This window comes from Corvus cornix, chromosome 1 (genome assembly GCF_000738735.6).
Source record: "Corvus cornix cornix isolate S_Up_H32 chromosome 1, ASM73873v5, whole genome shotgun sequence".
NCBI lineage: Eukaryota > Metazoa > Chordata > Aves > Passeriformes > Corvidae > Corvus > Corvus cornix.
In genome coordinates this window covers 99,549,706-99,570,196 of record NC_046332.1, presented here as the reverse complement: position 1 = coordinate 99,570,196, position 20,491 = coordinate 99,549,706, and the positions used below count along the sequence as shown (strand labels likewise).

Below are 20,491 nucleotides of genomic sequence, written 5' to 3'. Positions count from 1 at the left end.
GCCTCTCATTGGGGAATCTTTGATAGATATGCTAATTAATAAAACCTATAATGCTATACCAGATCTTTTGGGGGTGTGCATTGCAGTGTGCATTGAGGTGCATTCGACCTGGATGTGTGCACCTAAGGATCCTTAAAATAAATACCAAGGTAAAATCCCTTTTTCCCTTATAACCGTGTTTGACTCTTGATTTTAAGACCAGGAAAAGGCATCACTGCATTTAAGAAATATTACAAACTCCAATCTGTGACCTACTGTCTTCTGAACCAAGCAACAATCTGAATCTTACTATAATAATCTCTACTAAAACCTGAGCATACAGACCATATAAACTTAGATCTTAAATCACTGAAAGCAAATGAGCTAATCTTATTTACATTTATAGTCTATTTCATATGCCCAAACAGATGACCAAAAAGTAAATGGACCAAAAGGACAAAATGTACCCCTCTTAACACACCTGAATCAATTTCAGTGGCAAAGAATAAACCTAAAATTGGTGCGTGCATACGGACGTACTAAAGAAACAACCTTAAAGAATCTACAAGTTACTTCTAAAGTTTCACTTTTAAAGAGCACACAGCATACTCAACTTACTCTATGTATTTGAGGGAGATTTTCTGAGTTTGCTTGGTGGTCACAGTTGCAATATACATTTGTAATGCAGCCAACCGCAGGGCAATGTCATATTTCAGTTCTGGTCCAAATCTTTCCTGAACCACATCGTTACAGCTCTGCCAAAGAACCAGTAGAGGGAGCGTCATGTTAAAAAATCTTGCACTGACAATAAATTACTGTTCTTTTCTTCTTTTTTTTTTTTTAATTAACACTTCATGAAAAGTAACCCCTAACTCAGACGTAGGACTGTGTTTTTGCTCTTAGAAGTGTCAGTTATTCACAATATGGGCACTAATGAAAAATACCAGTATTTCTGCCACAGAGCAAAAGGCATGATTATTTTGATCTAGGCTCTCTTCAGCCTTCCTGGAGAGAAGAGTAATCCTCCATCACAAAGAGTGCTGGGAGCATATCAGTATATCTGGACTCAGGATAGCAGGATTCTACCCGGTGAGATATTCAGGAGAACCACATTGCTTGTACATCAGTTTTCCCATCCACTTTACTGGAAGTTCCTTTTCAGACATCATTTCTGTTTGATATTACAGTAGCATAAATAAGTATTAACAATTAATTCAGCTTCACTCTTCTCTAAAGCCAAATATATTTTGGAAAGATATCAAAGCATTACTACTTGGAGAGACTTATGAAGAAAGCGGACTTTGCAGATGACAGAGATTTGTACATTCCCCAAGTGCATTCATTGGCTTTATGCAGCAGAAATAAAAGCCAGGATTTACTGCAACCATGCTTTTCTATGTGAAGATGTAAATTCATATATATAGTAAGTGTATTTTTTTATTCTCCTTTACACTAGCAATCACTGCGCTTTCACTTACCTGTACATAGAGATATTCAAAAGCAACTGGATCTCTTCTTAAAAGATCAATGGGATCCTTTGGAACAAAGCTAATCCTGAAAAGACATCTCATCTTATGCGAGCTTGGCCTTTGGGTCACCTAGGACAGTGCAATAATTAGATATTATAAATAGACAGATAAATATTAGAGCTTGGCAACCCTGGTGGAACAAGATCTTGGGCAATGTTACCCTGCTCCAGAGCCCTGACATAGCAAGAAAAATAATTCTGCCCAAAAAAGACCTTTGCCATGGGCTACTTATTAAGTTCTTCATCTAAGAACATCTTATATATATAATCTTGTGGAAAGACTTTTAGACTCATACAGGCATGTCTACCTGATACAACTCATCCTCAAAGCAACAGAATTCACTCAAAACCAGAGTGAAAGAACAGAGATAAAACATCTTAACAAAAACCATCCAAGTGAAATACAAGCTTAGTTGAGCTCCAGCAGGACTAAAATATGCATAAACAGGTAGCGTTAGGTGTTTGGGGAGAGGTCACATTTTATTTCTTAGACTGAGAACACAGGTGAGGCCTAACTTGGCAGCTATTACTCTCACTTTCTCTTGCTTGTTTTAATCCATCAGACAATTTGCAAGAAACTAGGTCTTTTCCTGCGTTGTTCTGGATTAAGAGATCGACTCCATAACTTCTGACTGAGATCCAATACATTAAAAAATTAAAAAGTCTGCTTTTGTGTTGGTCAGCAAAACATTTTTAAGCATTTAACTCTGTAATCTGGGTATATTCACAGGAGACCATTGCATAGCTAATGAGTAACTAGATGAAAGGGTAACAATCCAAACCCACCACTGTAAGTCATGGTCAGCAGCAACATTATAATGGCAAATTAAAGTATTGCTGATTTTACAGGAACTCCAAAGAAGAAACCCTCAGAACTAATGTAGTTTATGTAATTTATTCAATTAGGCTAATGTAGTTAGGGTACTTTATAATCAACATCTTTACTTGACAAAACTATACTTTTAAAAATCTCCAATGAAATCTCTGTCTTGCTCAAACAATTTTCACAAGGTCTATTTACCTCAGGTTGTCTCACCTCTTTCCTAAGTATATAGACATACTCTGTACATAAATAAAAGCTCCAGATGGGATTTTTGAAAGCTCACTATGCTGGTTTATTCTGATGTTTCTGATTTCAGTGAGAATTTTACCAATAACTTCAAGGAGATAGCTAGGCTAGGAAGACAAGTATTGAGTATTGCTGGTTATTGTGCAATCACTGAGTAGCTTATACCCTCAAGAAAGAATGTTAGCATGGCAAAAGCAAGTGCTTAAAGGTTAGAAAATGCTGGAAAGACTGTTAGCTGGTAAACTAAGCTCCTTCATACCATTGCACAGACTCTAGTTATAATTACAGGGATTCTGTCATTTAAATGAAGTATTTTTCCCCATCTAAGAATCCATTTCTCCTTTTTCCTTCTTTTTCCAATTTAGCTGAAATTTAAAAAATACTAATGTTCTCCTGAAACACAGAAATAGAATAGGAAATTTCAGGCTAAACAATTTGGCAAAACGATAAGCAGATAAAATCAGGGTACTCTGCTGGTAACTGTGAAGCAACTTTAACTTTAGTCACACTTCCCTGATCTAAGGAAGAAAGTCACACCAACATTTTCTGTGTCACAATTCATCATCACTGAAGTGACATAATGTATCTCTGTGTAAGCAAGCCAAACCTGACTTCATCAGAAAGAGGAGCATTCCCTGTCACCCAGACACAGATCTGTATAATCAGATTACAACCAAATATCAAAATAAGGCTTTTAAAGAAATTTGGGCAGACTGTTCTCAGAACTGTTACCACGGGTTTGCCAACTGTTGAGTATGTTCATTAGCTGGGCCTCATATGATATGAAAAGGCTAGATAAGTATTTTTCAGATTTCAGACTGATTTTTTAATTCCTAATATTTTTGAAAGGCCCAATAAAGCAATTAAATATGATGTTTTTATAACAGAGAATTCCTCTGAGAACCTTATTCTTACAATCACATCTAAATATCCCAGCTATTTGATAGACTGTATCACACTATAAACCTTGCAGCTAACTCACTTGAGTAATTAAAAAGATGGATGAATTACTGATTAACCCCTCTCATTAACATCTGTTTTCATATACTATTACACAAACCTGAGTTAGAGTCTCTTGTTCATGTAGCAAAAGGAGTTTCGTTCCAGATCCTTCAACTCTCTGCTCCAGCATTAGGGAGAAGTGTTCAATACACTTGATGGAAAGCTTTTCTTGGAGTGTTAAGATGACATCCTAATTAACAAAGGATTTATAAAAAGTGTTTAAGTTCACAAAGTGCTTGGGACCCAGTTCCTCCCTGCCACACACCCTGCATGTACCCAGCACAGGGTAGAAGCCAAGGCTTTGTGCGTGATTTGCGCAAGTTTCTAGGAAATCACAACCATTCATCCAGGGAAAAATCAGCTTCTTTATAATCAAACATCCCCAAGATGGTAACAGATATGAATGTGAGAAATACATTAATGGGATTGCTGGGAATGGATAACATTCTGTTGTGGTTTAACATGTAAATTATACTGGTGTGGCCCTTAAATCACATCTGTCTCCCTGGAAATAAAACCCATCAGCAAAGGAGAGATGGTCTTATTACTGTTCTCCTCCCTTTGTTGGGGCCACGACATCAAGCAGACAAATCAAATTCATACGTTCAACAAAAAAAAATTAGATGAATGGCCTTTATTTGTTCTTATGGAAAAGGGTTTTCTCGAGTTTTAAATGCTGACAGAAAAGTCAATGATGATGATACCTGTGCAGAACAATAGCTCTAAATTGATGGATCATATCAATTTTTAGAGACTCCTGATCAGCTTTTTTCATACTGAATTATGTCTAAGGATAGTTAATTTGAGAATGACTGCATCTAAAATAAAAACGAAACAAACCTCTTCACAAATCCATTCAACTAATCCCTACCTTACTTTCATATAACACTTTGTAAATGTATGTAGATTATTAATATTATCTATCAAGGTATCTTTTACTTTAGTGAATGCTGTAGGAAAAAGAAATACATAATAAGTCATCAGTTAGAAATAGTTTCACAGTATGCTGGTGACAAGATTAAAACATTTCTTTCCATCTGAAAGATTGTCAGATATACGTAAGTATCCAGATGGATAGGACTTACTAAGCAGATCGTGACAAATTGTAATCCAAGGGTTCTAACGTAATTTAAGAAGATTAATTGATCAATTAGAGTGTGTTTATGGAAAATCAAGACCAAACTGGTGGAAGGACGAAAAAATGTATGAGAGAGAATGGGGAGAGCTCTCTACAATACAGAGAATATAAGAGAGTATGAATGAATTGCAAGCAATCACTCTAAATAATAGAGGCTAATATTATACTATTCTGACTAATGGGGAATTTATTGCTTACATATGAAACATACTTTTATTTATGTTTCTAAACTATGCTAAAAACTATGGGCATAACAGTGACATGAAGCAGCATAATACTAAATATAAGCTTTTAAGAGAGGGTAATAATCTCATTGCTTTCTACCACTAGCTGTCTTGGACCTTTTAAAATATGAGGCTAAGGCACACAGCCTCTGAACTACTGCACCAAAGTTTTTGTTAGACATCCTCTCATCTGGCAACTTAAGTCAGCCCAGCTGCTATGACCCAGCAACATGGAAAGTGAGGACTGCAGGTTAGGTACTGCTTGCACCCTCCTTTTTAAGTGGTGAACTACTGGACTTCTAGAGGTGAAAAAACCTGCATTTACCTTGACTCACCTGGGGCATGTCTACTTCACCTCAGTTAAGCAACGAAGCAACAATCCACGCCCACCTATCTGCACTGAGGAATATGCACACACATGCAAGAATATGTCATTTATAGCTGTGCAGGCCTCAGAATACATAACTGCCTGAATTAGATGCAAAGGAAATTATTCCTACCAATAGTCAAAATGACTAAGGTCAAAGCAGGTTTACAGCATCAATACAGCTAGGTAACTGAGACCACATGGGTATCTGTGCCAATGACTTCAGATCTGACATTTGGTCTGATAGTACATGACACATCCATGACAGAACTACTGAAACCTATGTAATGTAATGTAATGTGATGGCCAAAGACTGGTCTTCAGGGGCAAAACATCCTGGAATAGGTTGGTTGTTTATATGCTCATAACAGAAAATACTAGAAAGTGGGCTTGTGCTCCTTAGAAGGGTATGGAGACCTCACTATCTACATGACTCGTCTCCTATTTCTTCACCTAACCAAATTTTCAGAGGGACTCAAGGAATTCAGTATCCCATGGATGTAACCCATGGATGGAATGCTTTCAACCTACATTACTTGCATTCAATTTATGCCTAAAGCATATATGCTACATTTATTAACAAATGTGGCAGCTCATTTTTAAGTGTGACTTTAATGTCTGTTTTACCGGTGTGTCTTTAGTGTCTGTTTATCAGACTGGAGTAAGTTTCTTGTCTGCCTTAGTTAATAACTCTCTTTGCTGCTCTGATTGAGCATGCTGCTGTATCACACTGAGCACAAAGGCAGCCTTTCTTCAAATATGCCTGGTTTTACAATTCCTAAAAACTACCAAAAGCTGGCAATGCAGAACTGTATCCCCAGCCTTCATCGATCATTCCCACCCATGCACCTCTCATGTCTCAGTGTCCCAAGTGTGCAAGCAACCATGCAGTGAGCTAGATTTGGTAACCAATCCATGTTGAAACTAGTTTCCCCAAACAGTAATGCTTGGGAGATCAGCAGCATGCCCAATAGCACTAGTCCTGCTGCTTACCATGCTACTCCAAGGCTCTCGCAGATGCTGATGATGCCTCTGATTTAGGAACCCACATGCATTAGTGTCACAGACATTCCCTGGCAGACTCAACTCTGTGCCAGGGCTTTATCTTTTTATTTCTGCATGTGACATGTGCTATGGAAAGTGTAAAGGGCACTGCACTGAGGCAAGTAATTCATCACCAACACAACCCTACAACATCCCATCCTAAGTTCACTGAATGATAAGCTAGATAATATTCAATCAGCAACCAACATCTTAATCTTCTTAGCTCCTGACTTTTGCTGACAAATCATGCTATTTTGGCAGCATAACAAAATGATACAACCACATAATTTTGATCATGCTCCAAGCACATTAAAATGATCACTTCTTCACTGACAACGAAGTATGTTTTTAGCAGCAGAAAAATGGACAAAATCCTCATTATTTCTGAGCTAAGAGTCCAGCCGCAACTGAACACACCAGTAATTTTGTTCTTAAAGCATTCCAAGTAAATGATGATTACTGAAGGTCTCCTATCAAGGTATAGCTGGCTTACCTTTATTGAAGTGCTGCAGTCAAAACGGAAAGATTTGGTTTGTCCATTTTCAAGATATACCTTTAGAACATTTGGCATGAAAAGAAGCGAGTTGTCCTTAACTGTTTCCTGTCAAGCAAATTAGTGAATCAGATTACAACATGCAACAAGAGAAATATAAACGTTGTTCTGTAAAGAAGTACATCATTCTGATGGAAAGGCAACAACAGAGAAGGAAGGTGTTGGCCCAAACTGAAAGCAGAAATATCAATGTCCTGCAAGGGTCTAGCCATGCTCATTACAGCTGCCCTCTGCAGGTCTCTGTCCTGGAAAAATATAATTGTTCACATAGATTTTATGTCTGGCTTCGAGTACTGTCTTTCCCTAAATACTGTCTCTCTGATGATAAATATTACCTCTGAAGTTGAAAAATTTTCAATAAAACAGAGAAATGGATTACTGTTTCTCTGAATACAGTGAGCTACTTAGTGTATTCAATCTAAAAAATGGAAACTACAGTTTGTTAGTAAGGATTACAATCCAGGTGGTTTACATTTTCTTTCTAGGTGAATATTAAATGCTAATATCTTTCATCATTTAAGAAGAGCAACATATGACCTTGCTACCTAATTTGATGGATCATTACCAGTATAGCAAAATAAAGAGGAAAAAGGAAGGGAAACAGAAACAAATCTTGGGGGTTTTTGTTTGCTTCTTTTTATTTTAAAAAGCAGAAATTGCTATAGAAAAAAAGCAGTATCAATTTAGGTTTGGAAGAGAGTTGGCTAAAGACATCAGTGTGGAATGATGCTCTGGAAAATTATGAAAATGAAAATGAGCTGGGACTTCATGTCTAAGGTGGAGTTCAGTGTCTCTCAAAGGGAGGCTGACATTGCCTGCAGTCTGGAAACAATAAGTTCAAGGAGATAAAACAAATTTTAAAGGGGTCTGTGAGGTAATCGTAATCAGTTTTTATGACATGGTACTTCTCTTGAGCTTATGGGTTTTGTGAAAGTAAAGTTGATCTGAAAAAACCAAGAAACAAGCAAGCAATATCAAGACTATAACGACAAACATATGTGCTATCACTACAAAATGAATTCACTAGCATCTTAATTCTAAGGGATAAATTTTTCATGAAATTTTGAGCCTAATGAGCTTTAAAAAAAAAGATCTTTAGAAAACTTCAGAAACAGGAAAAACCTTCTCTTTGCAAGCCTGTCACCACTGTTTCTACCATGTTGTTTCTACCTCCCTTTCCAGGCTTGAGCTGTACCTTTGGATGAAATGCTCAATCCTTTCTGAGGTTAAATAGCTGAACACTCACCGACACCTGGCCATTGATAATTACTTCTTCAGAGAAGCGCACTTTAACAGGATTGGACTTCAATCTTGCCTTTTTTGCAGCACTAATAAAAGCTGATTTAGGAGACTGGAAGAAAAGATGATGACAAGATATATCATATAACTTCAAATTAAAACCTTTCTTTTCTTTTTCAGTTATTCCCCCTGTTTCTTATACACTGGGAACTCCATGCATACAGCAACATTTTGTATACAGAAGAATGGAAATACAGTGAAACCATAATGCATCCTGAGGTGACACATATGTACATACACATAAGGAAACACCAATGCATACTGAACATACTGAAAATTATCCCACTGTCAGACTGGAGTGATGAGAAGGGTTCTAGGCATACACACAAATTCCTGTAGTGCTCCCACAATGACTGCTGTCACCCAACCTTGTCTGCATGAATGGACACAGAGCAGTGACCTACCAGTGACCCTTCCTTCACAGACTGAATGGAAAATCTTTGCACAATCTGTGATCTACTGGATAGACATACACACTGCTTTTGCCAAAAACGTGTCTGGGAGGTCTCCAAATGCAGTGGCATCTCACTGTATTTGCCCTCTTCAAAACACAGGTGAAAACCACCAAGAGGCACCTGCAGGCCAGCAGACTTCCCCTAAAGGTATCCCTTAAACACACCCTGTGCAAGGCATGCCTTCAATAGGTCAGATATGTTGTAGGGCTTCATGAATTAGAAATGTAGACGCGTTCCAAATTTTCTTCTGGGACCTACTTGACTTTTACCTACTACCTTATGCAATGGGTTCACCTGCGATCAAGTTTTCAGCCCCTGAGAAAAAAAATCTCCTCACTTGAGAAGCTTGAATAACAACTCCTTTTTAGTAACAAATTAAATATTCACAGTCAATGGGATTTCCATTTCAGCAGCAGAAGCAAGGGTGGTTTATTCACAGGTCAGTTACAAACACAGTGCTTCTGGCATTGCCTCACTTCATAACCATGATAGGGGTCAATGGAAGACTTTCTCGCTTTGGCTGAAAGACACTGGGCTCTTTTGGGCCAGGTTTTGGTCCATTTTTTCCAGGAAAATATGAATTAAGATTTTCAGAATCTTAGTCTAAGTCCTGAGAAGTGGCCTTACTAGTTTTGAATAAAGTCTTAAGTCATGTTGGTTTGCCTGTGAGAAATAAGCATAGGCACAAGTCGTGATGATCAATGTGGCATGACAGCTGTCCCTGTAAACATGGGAAGTCTTGTTGCGATCACTCAAATTTTGATTCAACTAACAATCTGCAGGAGTTATGGAGTGGTCCAAGGCTACATGCTCCTCTGTTTCTGTCTCTGATCTCTGCTGAAACTGCTTTAAAAGTTATTTTCTTGTGATGCAGAAGCCTTGTTTATAGTAACTAGCAGGAAGAAATCTCTAGCTCATTTCTGCATGACTCTAATTTATTATCACATTGAAAACATGGTACCATAGGCTCAGTATCAACCAGTGAACAAGGAAACACTGCCACATTCTCCCAGGAAGTATCAGAGACATCCAGTAATTCCTGAGGCACAAAATAGAATCAAGAAATAAAAATAAATGCTTCTTCACTTTCATAGTTCGTTCTTTTTTACCTCTCTAGCACAGATGACCACACAATAATCAATACTTGTAAATAACAGAAATTTAAACCCCATGAACAAACCGAGCCCAGATTCTGGAGTCAGTGTTGAAAAAAGTGGAAGGTCCCCAGAACTTTTGAAACAACCACCAAAAAAGAGAGGAAGTTAAAAAAAAAAAAAAAAAAAGAAAGTGTCTCAGGACAGGGGACCCTGTTGACTTCCACAGCAAGAGGGGACAACACGGAGATGCTGAAGCAGCTTACATGTTGTACTCTGGAGATGAATTCCTAGAAAGACACAGTATAAAATAGTGCCATGATTAATATAACAACTCTAGAGACGCCTTCTCCAGTTTTCCTCCTCTCCATGTATTCCCCTCTGCAGTAAGGGGAATTGTCTATTTGGCACCCAAGAAATAGACTGCAAACTGTTGATTCCACTGCCACAGGGCAGCACAGCTGCAGGATTAGGCTACTAGCTTTCCCTTGCAAGAACACAGGGAAAAGAGTGGCTTTCACTTACTATTCTTGCTGAAAGAAGCTCTGTACTGTTGTTTGCTCTTATTACAGATGAGTCACCAGTCTGGCCTCTCTTAACAGGCAGACTGCCAAATTTTTTCTGGATTCTGGCAAGGTTATTCCCATACAACAAATCTGGCAAACCATTATGTGTCCCTGTCGCTCTCTACAACCTCTTTCTTTTCCTCTCTACAACCTCAAAAGTCACTTGCGGGAGGCATAAACACTTAAATTATGTTATTGAAAAAATGCAGTGGGAGAGTTCAGGACAACTAAAGATCTGAACATATGTGAATTCCTGAGACCCCTCTGGGATGTGGGGTTTAACGTACACATTGCACAGCCAGGGGAGGACATGTGGTCTACCGTAAAACATGAGGCTTCCTTCCATTTCCACTTTTGCTGTGGTGACATGGGAAGGACTCTGGCCCTTTGCCAGGCACTCTGGGTGAGCCTGAAGCAGATTGTTCTCCAAAAAGCTCCAAACTATAAACCATGGGTATAAGAAAATGAAACAGCTGGGCCAGGTATTTGGGAGAATATTCTCTGCTGTTTAAAGGTTTGAGTAATAGCACAGCTTTTGCATTTAATTGCGCAATGTCATTGTTTCTACCTCTGCATCAACTTGACACTTGATATTTTCTCCTTGGGAATAGAAGTGTTTCCAAAGGATGTGCAAATACCTAGGAAAACAGTTGGGTTTGATTGTCAGAACTCGCTTGACTAACAAAGCCTCTGCAAGATGATGTGCAGCTCTATTCTATTTTAATGTCTTTAGGTTTGTAGAAGAATGCTATCACTTAATGATTGTCATAGTGCCAGGTTCATTTATTTCTGATGCTCTGTTTTAGCCAAATGGACGCCATTATCCTCAGTTAATGACCTTAAGCAGGAGGTGTTTACACTAATGCAGAACATCTATCACTGCAAGTAAAGTATTTGCATTGTCACAGATAAAAAAGAGCTTAATTAGTGGCTTCTGCAAAATGAGGGCACATATTTTAACAAGGAGTCAAAATAACTCAAAACACCCCAAACTTTACTCTGTGTGACCTAAGCCCTATTTCCTATTAAAACCTCAAATTTATCAGCATTTTAAATAACTTTTACTTGTTTACACAGAATTCAAAGGAAAAAAATCAGCTGATCATTTCAACACTACCTGGAGAAACTGCTAACAAGAAAAATGAAGCACTGCACAGAGATCTAGACCCTACTTTGAACCCTGCTTATAGCAACTGCAGTCAATGGGCATCCCATCAGCAGGGTCAAAACACAAAAGATTGCAGAGAAGGCTTTCTGGAAAATGTTACCTTCTCATTTTCTAGACTTCTCAAAATTAGATCCTGTATTTGTCAGCAGCATTAGAGTGGGTCATTATTTGATAGATCTTAGAAATAATATCCTACATTTTGAGGGAAACTTTCTTGATGAAAATAAAAATGTCTAGTGCTTCGTGAACTTTTGCAGGTAAACTATAATTTGGGGGAGATTGCAAGGGAAGTGGTTTTTATTTCCTGAAAAAGCCCCTTTGAGTGCTGTTGCCAGTAGAGGTGCTGCAACAACAAAACCTTTACTCGTGTTCAAGAAAAAGAAGGATTTAGTAGCTAGAAGAGCACTGTGTAGTACTGAGCTATCATAAAAGAATAAAATGACAGCAGTATAGGACAGTCACAAGGTGAAAAGAAAACCTGTTCTGTGACAGTAAGCATCAGAAATACTTCATTTAAAACTACAGAAATATTGTAGTTTTGAAATAGCCACAGAGTGTATCTATGCAATAAATTTTAAGCTTGTTACTTTAAAATAGTCATTAGTTTAATACAAAACATTAAGTTTGCTAGAAAATAAAGAAAAAATTGCATGAATTCAACGAATGTGTTGACTTTTTGGTTCACCCCTAACACCAATTTCAAGTGCCAAAATTTAACAAGCAAATAAAAGGTAAGAGGAAGAATCAAATTTACTAAGTGGAACAGGACAAAATGCCCAAAGGCAAACTAAATATTGCAATTCGTAGCTGTGAACAAGGCTGAAACAACTACACTGGCTCACAAGAGCATTGTAGAAGAGCAAGTAGGGATGTGGAAGAAATAATGCAGAGAAGTTTTACCACACAGTAATTTGTGATAACCACATGGCACTGACAGACCATCATCAGGAGTATTTCTTTGTTAAACTCTTGGCACAAATTTAATTGCTGCAATAGTGGTCAGTTCTGGGTTCTCTCCTAAAAAGTTGGCAATCTATCATAGACAATTGTATTTTATTATTTGTATTACTTATATTTTACCATTTTTAGATGGTAGTCACATTCTGATCATTAGTGCCACAGACTCTCAATAAGATTGTTGCCACAATCATTATGATCCATAAATGTTATTTATTGTAGTATTTCTGCAACTGTTGTGTCTCAGAAGTATAATCATGTTATAGTAAGAAGCATCTCTTTCAAAACAGAAGATCCTATCTTTTTCCCGTTGCAAAATTTAATGCACTAGATCTCAGCTGGGCCTGGACTTCACCCAAGGAACTTAAGAGATTAATCAGGAAAGCAACCTATCAAATGATCTCTGCACATAAAATCTGAAAGAATATCAAACAGGCAAGTAATGCTTAAAACAGTAAGTAATGCTTAAAACTTAGTAAGGCAACAATCAGAATGATAGTTTATTTACAGAATAAAACAGTCAGAAATTATAATCAAATGCCATACTTCCAGAAATCAAAACTCTGAACTGCTTCAACTGCTTGAGCTGCTCGGTGACCTCCTTATGAGCACTGGTGGAAAGAACCCCTAGCAGAGATTTGCAGATTGATGGAAAGAAAAAGATAGCCTAATGCTTTGGCTTGGTCATAATTAAAATGAAATTTTAATGTGTTTTAATGTGTTTAAGCATTAAACAAAACTGAATACATTTAAGCAAAAAGGATCTGCAAAAGCTTTCAAAGAGTACTAAGTGAACTACAGAGTACTATAAATCTAGATTATGTCTACTTTCACCTGCAATCATAAAGGATGGTTACTTAAATGTAAAATCAAAACACACTCTAAATAGCGCAAATAAAACCAATTAAGAAATAGCACTCTTGTAATCCATCTTGGCAGATATTTTTCATGCAATGGTAGAAGGAAAATCACCATCAAGAAAAGAGATCGATGAAATGTTTGTAGAGATGTATTTCTGCCAAGAATGGGGAAGAAATTCAGTCTTTATTTAAAAGCTCTTATTTTCTTTTGTCTGGTTTCTACTTCATCATTCCTGTTTAATTGGCAAAATAGTAAAACAAAACATGGAGGAGGCAAAATTAAAGGAATAGGGAAAATACATGTGCATGATAATTTTTGAAGAGATCCATATTGTTCCCAAACAGTAAGGCAAACAGTGTTTGTCAGAGGATCCCCTGCACAGAAGACCAGGACAGGCACACAGCTGGAGTGCAGCAACACCCAGGGCTTGCAAGGCTGAAAGAGATGCCGAAGTTCAGGCACTACTGACAGCAATGTTGTGGCACTGTGAGGGCCAGCATGGACCAGATGTTCGAAGTGACTCAGGAGTACCAAGGCAACTGCAGCCCAAGGTTTGCATAGACTGAGGGGTCTTGCACCACTCCAGGGCCAAAACTTGGCTGCACACACTGGCATCTACTCCACATCCCTACAGACACCCTTGTTTCCACTGCAGAAAAACTTGGAAATGGTAATGGAAGGATGCTATGAATCAATAAGACCCTGGTCTGGACAGGTAGGGAGATACAAATATATTGCACAGACAAGATCTGCCGCATGCAACAGTCCTGCAGTCAAGGCCCTCTGCACCAGTTCATTTCACTAAGCATCCCAACTTGCGGGTAAAAATGGGCCAATTAAAGCTAGCACCAACATGCATACATCAATCTCATCTTCTAACTGCTCTGTGCACATTGTTGGGGAGATGATCTTCATGCCTACATGAGCTTAAATGTCCATGACCCCCAAAAACACAAGTGCTTTGTCTGCTGAGGTAGAACCAGGGGACTCTGACAGACATACCAGAGTGGGGCAATACAAATTCATGTACAAAATCGGCACATCAGTCCAAACAGCTGACAGAAATGTGTTTCAGTGCCATCCTTAGCTTGAACAAATAGCTGTGAATCACAGACTGACAGAATTAAAGAGACCTCAAAGATCACCTCGTTCCAAGACCTCTGCCATGGACAGGGACCCCTTCTACTAGACAAGGTTGCTCAGAATTCCATCCAACCTGGCCTTGAACACTTCCAGGGATGGGGCATCTGCAACTTCTCTGGGCACCTTGTTCCAGTGCCTCACCTCCCTCACAGTAAAAAATTTCTTCCTAATATCTAATCTTAACTTACTCTCAGTTCAAAGCCACTGCCCCTTGTCCTGTCACTACATGCCTTGTAAGTAGTCTCTCTCCAACTTTGTTGTTGGCTGCCTTCAGGTCCTGGAAGGCTGCAATCAGGTCACCCTGAAGCCCTCTCTTCTCCAGGCTGAACAATCCCAATTCTCTCAGCCTTTCCCCGTAGGAGAGGTGCCCCATCCCTCTGATCATCTTAGTGGTCTCCTCTGGACTTGCTCTAACAGGTCAATGTCCTTCCTGTGCTGGGGATCCCAAAGCTGAATGCAATGTTCCAGGTGGGGTCTCATGAGAGCGGAATAAAAGGGCAGAATCACCCCCCTCATCCTGCTGGTCACACTGCTATTGATGCAGCCCTGGACATGTTTGGCTTTCTGGGCTGCAAGTGCATGTTACTGGCTCATGTTCAGCCTCTCACCCACCAGCACCCCCTAGTACTTCTGGGCAGAGCTGCTCTTGATCTGTTCATCCCCCAGCTTGTATTGATACCAGAGATTGCCTTGACCCACATGCAACACCTTACACTTGGTCATGTTAAACCTCAGGAGATTCCCATGGGCTCATTTCTTGAGGCTGTCTAAGTCCCTCTTGTCCTTCAGGTGTGTCAACCATCCCACTTGGCTTGGTGTCACTTACAAATCTGCTGAGGATGCACCTGATCCCTTTGTCTATGTCATTGATGAAGATATTAAATAATACTGGTCCCATTACAGACCCCTGCTGGACACCATTTGTCACTGATGTCCAACGGGACAACATCTTAGATGTTGACCACAACCCTCTGGATGTGCACATCCAACAAATCTTCATGCACCTAACAGTGCACCCAAAAATCCCTCTCTCCAGTTTAGAGAGAAGGATGTTGTGGAGGACTGTGTCAAAGGCCTTACAGAAGCCCTGATAAAAGATATCTGTAGCCCTTCCCTTGTCCACTGATGCAGTCACTGCATCATAGAAAGCCACTACAGTGGTCAGGCAGGACTTGCCCCTGGTAAAGATACCAGGTCATGACTTTCTTTCTTTTCCAGGTTAAAGGCTGGAGGAGTACCTATGCTGTAAGCTCTTCCATGGAACATGGAGTGCACAATTTATTTGGGTTTCAGCTTCCCTTACGTTCAGTGCATACAGGCTTGCCCTCAGACCAGCAGTATAACAGGTCACAGCACCTCCCAGATGTAGTGCTACACTTTGTTGTCCACTTTTAAGGACTACACAAAGCTGCACTAAAGCAAACGCCCTTTCTTCACCTGACATTTATAGACAAGAATTAAGTCTGTCAATGGATGAAACTTGCATATAAAAGAAAAGTGGCTGGGGATTTCTTTTCCCCTGTATTATACATATTCACTGTGACCTAAACCACTGTGACCTAAAGCAGCAAGTTTTAAAGCTTTTTTTATTTAGTCAGACCAGGCCTGCGTTTTCATTTAAGGTGACTGATATTGACCTGATCCCAGATCACCTTCCTGACAGTCGTGTTACTGCAGGGTGGCAGCCCCTGCCTGTTTTTGCTGTGGAATGCATGCTTTTCCCCCACAAATTGGGTGCAGTGCAGACTGGCTTCTAGAAAGGGTGAAGGACAAGTGGCCACCTCAAAACTAACCAGAAATGCTAATGACTAGTACAAAGACACACAGCACGGGCCAAGTTGCATTTGCAAGATGTACATTTTGGCAGCTTCATCAGATAAACTTGTTTTCAAGTCTTTGTGTCAAATCCACCTCATCTCTTATTCTTGCGTGAAAAGGGTGCAATTATCCCTTGATAATGAAAACTGCTGTGTATCAAGCTAGACAGCAGGGAGCCAAACGGACCTGCTGAATCTGAATTACTCCTGATGCATGGCTGAGGCCCCTCAGTAGCCCACAATGTACACATGGCTGTGCATGGACAGATGAGCTTCCTCCCCTGGCTTGGCTTCTCCCCTTTTTTCATGGGAGATGGGTTTGAGCTGACACATCATGAACCTGTCACAAACTCCCACAAACCACTGAGTTGCAAAGGCATGTCGCATCAACCAGCTCTGAAGCGGGCTGCAGTTTCTCCCAGTGCCTTCAAGGCAACCTCACACAATTGCCTGTCTGTCTCTGCTCTCCCCTCACCTCCACAAGCCAGAGACGCAGACAGAGCCCTCCCTTAGATAAGGTACAGCTGGTTTGCTACAGCAGTGTAACTCTGTGGGACCAAGGCAGAATCAAGAAAAACCCAGAAGCTGCAACAAACAAGAAATCAAAGCAGAACTCAGCATTCTGCTCTGTCATTCTTCCTGGTATGAGTTTAAAGACACTGTTATTTTTTAGCTTACTAATGTAGCCTTTGAGTTCAGGACACAGTAACGCCATCTTAAACAGCACCTTTAATAGGCACAGCTCTTACTGCACTTACTTACTTTTATTGCACAGATAAGGTAGGGACACAAACAGAATATGGGCAGAAAAAGAAGCTGCTATGTTGCTAGGAAACTAATTCAGAAAACACTGACAATACTTACAGGGTAAGGTTGAACAACAGTAAGGAGGATCGATTCTTTGCAGCTTCTATAAAAAGAAAAAAAAAGTAAAATCAAGTAGAGAGTCATACTTTTACTGACTACAGATAACCAGCTTTTCTTTTTAATGGAGAAAACTGCAGTAATATGGCAAAATGTTTATTACAATGACATAGCAGAGCAGTACAGAGATTAATAATATGTCAAAATAACAATAGATATTAAGAAAGAAGTTTTTTCCAATCTAACAAATTGGCCTAACTTTGCACTTTATGCTACAAACTTTTTGCTTCATCAGAGAAACCTGCATGCTGCAATAATGATTGTCTCTAGCAAGAATGAAATAACCTTTGATTAATCATATTAGTTCAGCATCTGTAGTCTATGAATTTCTTTTACCTACTTTACAAATGCAAGTCACTTTTTATACCATCTAGCTCTTGTACACTTCAAGCCAAATATATTTGAAGACAGCAGTGTTTTCTTCAAAGCAAAAATGAGAACAAAATTTAGCCACCATTTCTTTTCTAGCTCACCTTTTTAAATGGGTGGAAAAAGACTAAGCTTTGGTGAATTCCCCCACTAGAATTTTTAAATTTTTACAGTATTGCTAAGGAAAGGTTTTTCTTTCCATTTAAACAGCTCTTCTTTAGGATTAAACTAGTAAATGGAAAACATCTGAACAGCTCTAAAAATCCACAACCAATTTATAGGATAAAGAGAAGAAATTATTAGGAATCTTGATGTGACCAAGTGGTCTAGTCAAATGATACATATATTTAGACTCTTGGTGGGTAGTTGGGGCTGGTGGATAACTGGGGAAAATAAAGATTAAGTGAAGAAGAAGGAAGAAAAGCCAATCATAGTCAGTATCTCTTGTATTATGTGTTGATCAGATAGTTGCAGTGGGTGATACTAGCTAAGAAGAGGTCAGTTGCATTTGGTTGAAATGGAATTAAATTTCTCTTGGTTTTACTACTTTCAAACACAAATTATTTATTTACGTGACTTACTACATGGCTAAATTGACATGGAATTGATTTTGTATGCTTGACCTGTTAAGCAGAACTAACTAAAAAAATCATACTGTATTGGTCTTATACAGGGTCACCTTATAGGCATAGTCACACATATGCAAATAAAAAGCCAAAAGGCAAAAAAAAAAGGAGGAGAAACTGAAGGCAGAAAACTGGTCTGGAAAGCCAGCCGCTACTTGATGAAGTCAACATACCACTGAATGCCAACAGGGATAACAAATTCGACTTTTATCAAAGTCATCAGTCATGTAAGGGCAAAGTCTGACCTAATATCAGTTAACTAAAGAAAAATTAGTTAGAGCTTCAATTTTTACTTCTCTTATTAGATATTTGTACCATTACCACATTTTTTGGGAATCTACAAATCCATGTTAAGAAATGTAATTTATTTCAAGAATTTCACAGCATCTTTGTGCTATCTATCCAGTTGTGACTGCTGTATTAACCTAGGCCTACAAGTAGACAGAAAAGCTCACAGTTGTTGATTTGGGACAAACTGCAGCCCTGGGATAACTGCACCATGCCCAAGTGACCTTTTCAACTACTTTCAACCCGCTACTTTATGTTTCTCATGCTGTGTATGATTACCACCACCACTGCCTCCTGCAGTCCAGCTACGTTAGACAGTTGTCTTTAAAAACGAAAATCAGATTCTCCTGAAAATGTTTTTTGGCTCTTCATTATTCTTGGATTAAACCTGTCCAGGTGTCAGGCCAGGCAAGATTCATCCTAGATTAGCAAGTGCTTTTTTTTAAACCAAAAGGTCAAAAGATATATTTCGTGGACAAGACTTTCTTACAGGATAAATGCTTGCATTGGAAGGATGCTAGACTCTGCATCATATATTCAACATTTGAGGCTATAATAAGGCCCTTTGGAGTATCTGGACACAAGCATGTTAACATTCAAAAAGTTGGTGTCAAGCACTACACACAAATCCCTCACCATTAGAGTAAACACTTCCTATAAAACTTGTGCTACATACAAAACACAGCACAGTTACAAAAGAAGTATTTAATCATCAGCTTTTTTGATCTGCAGTACTCAGTCATGACTCCACTGCTTGTTTTAAATCTTTCTCAACTAATGATGACAGAACTCCGCAGGACAGCTCATCTTTTTTACTTCCGGTATGACTGGCATATCCTATAAATCTATATAATAAACCTTGCACAGCACTGGAGACTCTCAATTATACCATGTATTGTATATGTCATGAGAATGGAAAAACAATGGAATCACTGACCGTGCGATCTCGGTGAGTTGTAGCTTAAATGTATGTGGACAAATGGATGTCCGTGCATGACAGTAGAACATACAGACAGTTATGTTTACAGAAACAAGGTACATCATCACACTGAAACGTGAGCTACTTCTTTTAAACAATACCTGAAACATAGTGGCAAAGGCTAAAAAAAAAACTAATTGCAGTCTTAGTTTAACCCTGAAATGTCTTTCTTCATCTAAAATGTGACTAAATTTAAAAAAAAAAAGCATCTATTACAGTTATTTTATTACCTTTCATACTCATTTAACAACTACCTAATTATTTCTGTGCTCTTTTAGAGTCACTCAAGGCCAAACATCTGCAATACCAGCTTAGAAAACAAGCTGCTGACTTTTTGAGCACTCTGCCATCTGACCAGCTAACACCAACATCACAACAAAATATCTTTATGTTTCTTTCATTTCCTGACATTAGAATCAAATAGTGGTAACAAGGCTAAAATCTGAAAAACTCTGATCGGAACTTGTGATTCATCTCTCTGTCCTTCTCCGTGTCCTGTGGGGTGATTTTATTTGTCTGTTCTCACTACTCCTCACAGCTACTTAGGCTGCAACAAGGAGAGAATATAGATGGTTTGAGAATCAAATTATGTCTATTATAAAGGTTAAAGTGGCATTACTAAGTATCAGGCATCTTGAGCTACATGAGGCATTAACATTCAGCTACAATGCCAGCTTCTGTGAACTTGAAGCTGGAAATCACTGCCTCTCTTCTGCTTCTTGCTAGCTGGAAGAGAGGAAGGGGAAAGGCAGATGAGGGACTTGGGGGAGCCAAATAGAATAAGTGGGTCTGTTATTCATATGCATCCTACAGCAAACATAGCATATAAGTAGGAAAAGTACATACATTGCTCTTAAGAAGGAAGAATGAAAAATTCTTTATGCTAATTTTAAAGCTTTTAGCAATTTTACATACTAGAGGTATACTTTGTTTCTTTCCCACTGAAGATGAACAAATAAAAAATTAGTTAAAGCTATAATAAATAATACCATTTTCAGGGAACGCAATTCAGAAAAAATCTTCTAACCATAACTTGGCTGT

General features: G+C 38.8%; 1 protein-coding gene across 4 annotated transcripts in view; it reads right to left on the bottom strand.

The window, feature by feature from the left end:
* FRMPD4 (FERM and PDZ domain containing 4) overlaps nt 1-20,491 on the bottom strand; it is a 342,098-nt gene that overhangs the window by 14,517 nt on the left and 307,090 nt on the right. For all 4 annotated transcript variants that reach the window (XM_039550465.1, XM_019283039.3, XM_039550457.1 and 1 more), the window contains 6 exons: nt 17,129-17,174; nt 8,151-8,255; nt 6,845-6,952; nt 3,637-3,768; nt 1,458-1,577; nt 598-734 (listed from right to left, as the gene is read on the bottom strand). In XM_039550465.1, the coding sequence (XP_039406399.1) occupies nt 598-734; nt 1,458-1,577; nt 3,637-3,768; nt 6,845-6,952; nt 8,151-8,255; nt 17,129-17,174 (648 nt within the window). The remainder of the gene's footprint in view (nt 1-597; nt 735-1,457; nt 1,578-3,636; nt 3,769-6,844; nt 6,953-8,150; nt 8,256-17,128; nt 17,175-20,491) is intronic.